We start from the raw sequence: 9,108 nt of genomic DNA, 5'->3' as shown, positions 1-9,108 counted from the left end.
CGTATTGATTAAATGAAAACACAGATGGAGTTAATTGGAGCGCTTTATGGCATTTGACCTTACCTCGCCATTTCCCGATCTAGAGAGAGAGTAATGAAGAGGGGAAGGACACAACTGTGAGACTTAATTGAATTGAATCGGTGGTTCGTGCCGTCTCCTAGCAGATAGAAGCTCTGAATCTCTACCGGAGCTTTTTCCTGCAGCGTTTGCATCTTCTCTCTCCCCGAGTCTCCATTTTCCCTCTGCCTGGGATCCAACAGCTCTCCACCCTGCTCAGGATAAGTTGGGTACATAAAGAATGTATGAAGGATGGAAAGGAGCGGGGGAAACAAACCGGACAAAAAGGGGAGAGAGAGCTTTACTTTTCAGTGTGTTTACCTATTCACTCTGTATCTTTCCAAAGGCGTCAGAGACTCCGTGTCCCACACCAACAGGCCGAGCAACCCCTCCCAGACAGACGAACCTCCCGTACTGCTGGACCTCCCAGAAAACAGATCCGCCGTCCTGTAAGTAGAAGATCCCCCAACACATTATACCTGTTTGACTAAAACACAATCTGATCCACGTCAGCCAGTTCATCCCGTCTCAGTGTCTCGGTCTCGCCGTCACACACTCGGTCGCTCGGTTTATCTGTCCACACTCCCTCAGTAATCTCCTCTCTCGCCTCACTACCTTGAGAACAGAAGCCATACCTAGAGGCTCCAATATGCATTATACCACATAATATGATAATGTTGTATGGAGGAACATGCTGATGATTTCTTTTCACTATTATTCTCAGAGTTTTGCCAGCAGGAAGATTTAAAAATGGAATGTTTGGCCTCCAGGTGGCACAACAGAACAGGTCATGCAATCACCAGATTCTGAATTATCTGCCCGGGGAGACCGAATGGTTTCTGTAAAGGTTGCGACAGCCAGCAATGGTTTCTATAATGCAGAGGCGTGTGTGTAATGCAGCGGCTCATAAGAGTCGATCAACCGGCCTTTTTCTAAACGCATATCTTCTGTGCGAGTTGGAGTTTTGGCGTAAAGGCAAAGGAGATCGCTTAAATCAATGGCTTTCTTCCTCAGGGACCACGAATATCCTTGAAGAGAATCACGGCGAGATATTCACGAGTTAATTCTGAGTGAATTCTTAATTTGATGCGTTAGGAGTGTGGCGATCAAAGGTCAAAGGGGTCGACGGAATCGTTAACGATCTTCTCCCCCAAGGAGGATGAATATTCATAGTAAATGTCATTCCAATCGGAGGAGATAACCTGCTCCCAGTGAACACACACACACACAGCCGCGGAACAAAACAAACCATACATACACACATCCTGTAACAATCCTTGGATACATTAATTTAATAAACCAAATGGTATCCATGGAAACCAGAGGGGAACAGCTTGCTTAGGCACCGATCAAACTGTTGCTGTTTTGATCCGCACTCTGCCCAACCATATATGACCCTAACACACACACACACACACACACACACACACACACACACACACACACACGCCATTGCGCCATTATGCCATTACGCTTCGTTAAAAGCATTTCTAAGTGAAACGGGCTGTAATGGGACGTTTAACCCTTCGTCCCTCCTCTCGTCTCAGGCTTTGGCCGACCTCGCTGCTAATGGTCGTGACGCACACGAGAAAGCTGCACTCGGGCTTGGGCGAGGGTCACGAATGCTGACCGCTGACCACTGGGCAGCGGCGAGGCGTTAATTGAGCTCTGAAAAGATCTCTTTGTTGATAACTCCACTCCCCCCGCCCCCCCTCCCCCTCACAGTGGCGGCCCTGTGGCACTAATGGCCTCATCATTGGCAGGCCGGACACGTCGGTGCTTTAAATCACTTATTAGCCCCGGGGAGAGACACGCTGGGGGCCTGCCCGTGTTTGCTTGATAGCCTTTCCCTCAACATTTAGCCTCTTTAATCGAAGCGAACACAGTCAGAGGCAGTCGCCGGGTGACTGGACTGTCCACCCGAAGATTTCATTGCACATTGACTGACGCCTTATCTCCAACCTCTCTGTTCTGCTCCCTTCCACGTCTGGTGTGGTCCGGTGCGTCTCTCAGGCTGGCACGAGACGCCCCAGACAGATGCAGCACTCACTTTGATGCGGTGGCCCAGATCAGAGGGGAGGCCTTCTTCTTCAAAGGTAATAAAGCCCACAGGTGGAGGCGGAGGACAGAGGAGTGAAGAGGGGACAGAGGGGAGACAAGAAAAGGATGGAGATGAAAAACTTGATGGAGGAGTCATGTGGTCTCATCTCATCTCACTCACTCACTCACACACACACACACACAAACACTCTGGTCCAAACATGCTCCTGCTGGCCCGGCTGCTTTACTGGATCACACACACACTGACCTAGAACATGTCTAATTTGGTCATTAGTCAGTGTGGCTGCTGTACCGACAACGCCTCTCATCCTTAATGACCTTAGTAGTATTTGGATACCAAATCAAATCAAAGTATTGCTGTGCAGCATAACTGTCTTCCTTTCATTATGATGTTAGTAGCAATAATAATGCTGATACAGTTTATGGTTATGCATATTGTGTGTATCAGTCCATTACTATTGCCAGAGCTGAGTGATTATTGCACACACAGCATACAGTGTGTTTGTGTGTGTGTGTATGTGTGTAAACTTTCCTTGTCCGTCACAGGGAAATACTTCTGGAGACTCACCAGGGAGAAGCAACTGGTGTCTCTGCGTCCCGCTCAGATCCATCGCTTCTGGAGAGGCCTACCAGCCAACATGGACAGCGTGGACGCAGTCTACGAGAGGCCGGGGGACCACAAAATCGTCTTTTTCAAAGGTGCCAAAGCATCTCCGCGCTAATGAGCCGTCAGTGTTGGAAGGGGTTTAAGAGTGGAAGGAGCTTGGATTGTTGACTCTTTGTGTTTGCTGTATTATAACTCAACCACATGTGACTCCAGCCCTGCATGTTAATATACTTTACTTTAAAGACTTGAGTTTTAGTCTAGACTGCAATAAATGTTTTCAAGTTAGTGGAAACGTTTCTGTGGCTCTGACTTAACTCTGCTGTAGATGCGTGTAAACAAACTGGCTGTGAAGTTCCACCAGTTTGTCTGCTAAAAGGTAAATCAAATTGAAATTGTGTATTTCAGCTCATTCTATTTCAATTAGTTCATCCGGTTATAAGGCTCTGGATGATTACACAGCTGAGGGATGCTGTGAGCCTCTCAGCTCGGCTAATATATCATTTTAAATGTGAATTTATCTCAATCATTTCAGTAACCAATAGTCCCACATATACATATATATATATATAAATACTGGACAGCGCTGAATCGTATTGGACTGTTCTGTGTAATTTCAAGGGTCACTCGCTTTCCATTTTGCATCTCATCACACTGGGGGGATTTAGTGGGGCCTGGGTTTATCCTTGCTTTGCTCCACTCCATATAAGGTGCTTGATATTCATATATTCATGGGTGTTTCTGTTGCCATTGATAGAATAATTGTGCCATAACTTACTGGATGGATTACGTTTAAAAAGCTTTCTTCCTGTATGCACCCCCTTCAGGGCTAAAGTACTGGGTGTTTAAAGACAATAACGTGGAAGAGGGTTACCCACGTACCATCAGTGACTTCGGCCTGCCGGTGGACGCCGTGGACGCCGCCTTCGTTTGGCTGCACAACGACAAAACCTACTTCTTCAAGGACGACCATTACTGGCGCTATGACGACCACCTGAGGCGCATGGACCAGGGCTACCCTAAAGACAGCACGCTATGGAAGGGGCTGCCGCTGCACCCGGACGACGCCATGAGGTGGTCGGACGGTGAGAGGCCTTAAAATAATCTTGTTCCTCTTTTACCTTTTTGTTTCCGTGGCAAATAGAACCATTTAGAATCACGCAGCACTGAATGTCACCAGCAGTTTAAGAATAGAACTCAATGTTTACATCGTTAACCACAGAATGGATTGTCATGCAGGGTAAGGCTCAGAGTGTAATGGCAATTTTATAAAGCCGCCCTTGCTCTGAGTTTAATGTCACCAATGGGCCAATTAAGGCTCTTACACACACAGCATCAACAGGAGACTGCCGCTCTGCGAGTAAACATCAGGTGTTGTGAACCGTAGCATCGATTATGACGTTAACATGTCTGATTAAATCCAGCCGTGTTACTTTGACGTGTGCTCATTTCAGTTGCATTAAGGTGTAAACATGATGTTTGAGGGATGAGATGATTTATTGCCCTAATCGCAGTGTGAGCAGTAAGTAAGTGTGTGTGTGGGTGTGGGTGTGGGTGTGGGTGTTCGCTTAAAGCCTGACTTAGCTGGCCAATCAGAACAGAGCAGCAAAAGGGGGGCCTTCAAGTGACAGTACCTACAAATTGCCTGTTTCATGCAGTGTGCACAGCGGAACAGAAGCAAATGAGAGTAGAAGTGAATCAATGTGGTGTTTGCACATTTCAGCATAGCAAATGTTTCCCATAAATGCAAACAGAATGAATCAAATTCCCTCTGTACACATTTACATCATATACCCCCCCCCCACACACACACACACACACACACAAAGGAAGCATGTTTATCTCTGAGTCAGGGGAAGAAAGAAGCAGTAAAGAAAAACAAGTTTGCACCACAGTGCTTTTTGCCTTCAGGGACCCTGAAGTGAAACCGTGAAAGTTTCCAGTGGAGAAACTTTTTTTTGGGCGATCATAGACACCGAGTCAGTGGACGAGAGAGAGAGAGAGAGAGGCTGTTAGACTGTTAGACTGGCATCCTGGCTTTAACCTTTACACTGCGAGACACAGCAGAGCGCCGCAGAGGCTGTTAAGAATCCATCAAAGTTCTGGACTCGATGGAGTTTGTGAAGATTCTTTTCGACGATAACATCTCAACCCGAAAATGGGATGATTAGATTTGTAATTTAATCAGGAAAGTCCAACGGAGAAGATGATATCAATAATCCCTCTGATGTGACTTTCACAATCTTCTTCAACTTCCATTTAAAAAGCGATCTCTGCATCCAGACATGTTATCGTTTGCACCTCACATTAACACGCACATTTAGCTTATCTGGATGAGGTCATAATCAGCCAATCAGCTTCAAACTGGCCTCTACAAAGACAGAACTTCAATGACACCCCATCAAAGATAAAGGCGACCAAGGCCGCTGTTAATTCTTCCCACTTGTGTGTGTGTGTGTGTGTGTGTGTGTGTGTGTGTGTGTGTGTGTGTGTGTGTGTTTTACATACACCGGAGGGAGAGCTGTGGTGCATCAAGCCTCACACTATCTGCCACAGCATCACTTTCCTCCCTACAGCACATTACTTTTCCTCAGCCACCCTCACTGCAGTGCTCTCTCTCTCGCTCACACACACACACAGATACACCAGTGCACACCATAAATACCACTTATCGCTGACTACAAATGGGAATCAGCACTGTATATTTAAGGCACTCAGGCTGTTAATATATTTGTATACTTTCATATTTCTGCTATCTGTGTTAGTGTGTTTGAATGCATCTCTATTATGCGTTTGCTCCTTTTTGGTGAGTCTTGCTGCTAGTGTGTGTGAATTTTGAATGACCACCCTTGCAAATTATACAATTACATATTGTTTATGATTGTATTTATGTTCCTGGTGGCGAGCCTCCTTTGAGAAATTGTCTTCTTTAACAGATCGTAGCATTTTAATGACAAAGAATACAAAAAAAACACTGTAGCATAAATGAGTAATTACAAAGGTAGGAAAATGTCAAAAGCAGCAGATCGGGAGATTGTGTTTACCGAAAAGCAACCGCAAACTCCTGCTTTCAGTTAAGTATTGAAGTTTGGCTCCCGTGTACAGAAATGTCAGTAGAATTAAGCAAAACAAAAAAAAGTAATTAGCATTGATAAGGGGAAGTAGAAGAAGAAGGAGAAGTTGCTGTTAGAAAGGAGCCTGTAGTGGTCACAGAGAAACATTATGATTCATGCAACTCTCTTGTGGTGAATGAAACGTCAACATAACACTTGAGCGGTGTGTTCAGCAGATCGCGGCTCTGCAAAATGAGGCTGGCACAAACAACACGCCGTCTCATGGGCGCCCTGGAATTAAGCCATACTTCACTGGAGTGGCACTCTACGGGTATAATCCAGGAGAGCTCTAATAAGGTGCTGTGGAAGGAGCTGCTTGTGATTGTGTCATATTAAAATGGAATATCCGACACTTTGAAGCACAATGGACCCGTGGTGGTATGATGACATAATTGGTCTGTTTGTGAGTCATTGGCAGGAGTCAAAGTCTTGTATAAGTGGAATGTAGTGAAGTGTCTGAAATGCAAAGGGTTACTGTTGATGCGTAACGCACATATGAATGCATCAATGAAGGATACATTTATAATCTGGGTGCTTTATTCAGTAGTTTTTCCCAAACAGTGATCACATGGTAATGTTGATCTGATGGTTTAACTCATCTGCCACTGGTTGCGCATGGACGATTTCTCATGGCGGGAGCTTGAGTGCTGCCATCTGTGAGTATGTAATTAAAGATCTTCCAAAATAGGATTATAGACTGTGAAATATCAGAGAAACATCAGGCAGCGAGACGTCGGTGCCAGATGAGCGACAAGGATGTTGTTTCTGGCGCTGTAACCGGCACCAACTGGCTTGTAGTTTGTTGGATTTACTGTCGCCAACTGACCCTCACACTCATTAGTTATTACGAAACTTCAATACGCCGCAATTAGCAAGATAACACAGTGTTTTGTTGAAATTCAGCTTGTGCACTGGCCTCTGGATTTTAATTAACCTGAACCGGGATGTTCTGATAGAGGTGCACGGCATAAATAATGAAGAAAAAGCACAACCACCTTTTCTACGCCGTGATTTGGATCCAAAGAGCTTGGACATGCTGTAACAATAGTCCAGCCATCTGATGTATTTGGACCAATCCCAGCCAGGGGGAGCTATCAGCAGGAAAAGACCAAAGTTCACCATGTCCTGAATTTGAATCTGAATGCTTCAACATGTAGCGAATCAGGCGACACTCCCACACAGCGAATTGCAACAACTTTAATTAATGTCTCCACACACGCGGCGGTAAATTATAAATGGCAGAATCCGTATTATTGTATGTGGTCATGCATGTGTGCGTCTCTGCTTATCAGCCCCCTCCGCTTTTCTCCGTAAACTTGTCCTCCTCTTTTTACTCTTCGTCGTCTGAGCACCGGCATTTTTATTGGAAGAGGTGGGATAATGTGATCATTACTCGAGCATGTCACGCCTAAATCTGCCATGTCAGTGATCTTTACAGACTCGGCATCTGTGCCAGTAAAACATTCTGCTCTTTTCTCTCCCATAAAATGTCTAGTACTTCCTATAAAACCCGTGCATATGCCTGAGCGTAGAAGTGTGTGTGTGTGTGTGTGTGTGTGTGTGTGTGTGTGTGTGTGTGTGTGTGTGTGTGTGTGTGTGTGTGTGTGTGTGTGTGTGTGTGTGTGTGTGTGTGTGTGTGTGTGTGTGTGTGTGTGTGTGTGTGTGTGTGTGTGTGTGTGTGTGTGTGTGGTTGGCACTGCGTAATGATGTGTGGAGCCAGCACGATATCGACCGTTAACACTCCGTTGTTACTGTGTATTGAAAGATAAATGTAATATGTATCACTTAGCGCCAAAACGGTAAACTTTTCTTCCCTGGCGATGAATGTTACAGATGTCAAGGAGGAGGATTTGTTGCTGAAGTAAGATAAGTGAGATTTTCTGCCTGCTTACCAGCGAACATGGTAAACATTAGAACGTGAGGAGCTCCTGTAAACACACATTCATACATGCTGCATCTGTCACATTAAAACAGTTAGATCATTGTGACTCCAGAGCGCCGTACTGTAAACCAGCTCCTAGCCTGTGGCCTCCAAACTGAAATCATCCCCCAGGCGCAACAGAATGATTGCAGCAATTAGTAGCGGTCAGGACGTATTGATCCCACCGCGATCAATATTGTATTGTAAGTCGTATTGCTTTGGCAGCTTGTTACGAGCCTAAACCCTTTAAATTCACTTTAAATTCTCGCCTTTTGTATAGATCAGACCACGTGTGATTAAAACCTCTAGATGTTTAATATTGGTTTCCGGATTGCTTTCATTGAGATCTTCTCTCTCCCAGCTGACTGTGTGGAGACGGGTCACTTGTCACTTAATGTATCAGTGTGTCTGTGTTGTCTCATCTGAGCTTCTGTCCTGCTGCAAGCGCTCAGACGCGTTGAAGAACAGGCAGAATGACAAGCAGAAGGGACAGGGACAGGGACAGCCAAGTGCACATTTCTATACATTCATGTGTAAATCCACAGACCACTGGGTCTGGGAATGGAAGTTGCATCAGAACCGTTTCTCTGCCTAAGGCTACTTTCACTTGCCATGGATGAAGAGCAAGAGCAACAGTGGGCGACGATAGTGCAATGAAGGGGGTGTGATGTCATGTCAAGTGAACTGTGAGTGAGGAGAGAGGCCATATCAGACAGAAGCAGAGTAGTGGATCCTCTGCTTCCTGCTGTGTCCTGCCCTTAAGTCTGCAACAAGAGCAAGGCCAACTCTAAAAAAACAGAATAAATCACGCGCTTCCTCCCCTGCATTTCTTATCCTGTTTACGCAGGTAAGTATTTGGCAGTGAGCCCTCTTATTGTTACCAGGCAACAACTTGTCAATCACTTGGGCAACACAAATCTTAACTCTTGTTTCAACATCCAAGAGGCTGAATTTCTCCAAGCTCGATGTTTTTCTTTAATCCTGTGGTCATTTCTGTTCTCCTCTCTCCTCCTGTCCCCGTGATAGGCTCCTCCTACTTCTTCAAGGGGAAGGAGTACTGGCGAGTGCCGGGCAGTGACATGGAGGTGGAAGCGGGATTCCCCCGGCTCATCGCCAAGGACTGGATGATGTGCACCGAGATGCAGTCGGACTCTCCCAACTTGGAGAGCAAAAGTACTGAGACCAGAGTCAACGGGCAGCATCAGCCGGACCACGCGGAGAACGGCTACGAGGTGTGTTCCTGCACCTCCGACACCGCCTCGCCTCTGGGCGCCCGCCCCTCCCCCACCCCACTTTGGCTCCTGCTGCCCCTCTGGACGCTCTCTTTGGCCCTCCACCCTGAACCGCTATGA

At 46.1% G+C, this 9,108-nt stretch overlaps 1 protein-coding gene across 1 annotated transcript; it reads left to right on the top strand.

Annotated features, from left to right (window-relative positions):
* Positions 1–403: 403 nt before the first annotated feature.
* Positions 404–9,108, top strand: LOC143011012 (matrix metalloproteinase-17-like; the record flags this gene model as incomplete). Its single annotated transcript, XM_076163655.1, has 5 exons — positions 404–506; positions 2,071–2,153; positions 2,665–2,817; positions 3,550–3,807; positions 8,783–9,108. Coding segments are annotated over 5 exons (923 nt in total), but the record flags the coding sequence as incomplete, so codon positions are not given.

This window comes from Genypterus blacodes, unplaced genomic scaffold (genome assembly GCF_046128005.1).
Source record: "Genypterus blacodes isolate CSIRO-AG114 ecotype Tasmania unplaced genomic scaffold, CSIRO-AGI_Gbla_v1 ptg000133l_1, whole genome shotgun sequence".
NCBI lineage: Eukaryota > Metazoa > Chordata > Actinopteri > Ophidiiformes > Ophidiidae > Genypterus > Genypterus blacodes.
This window is presented reverse-complemented; position numbering and strand designations above follow the sequence as displayed.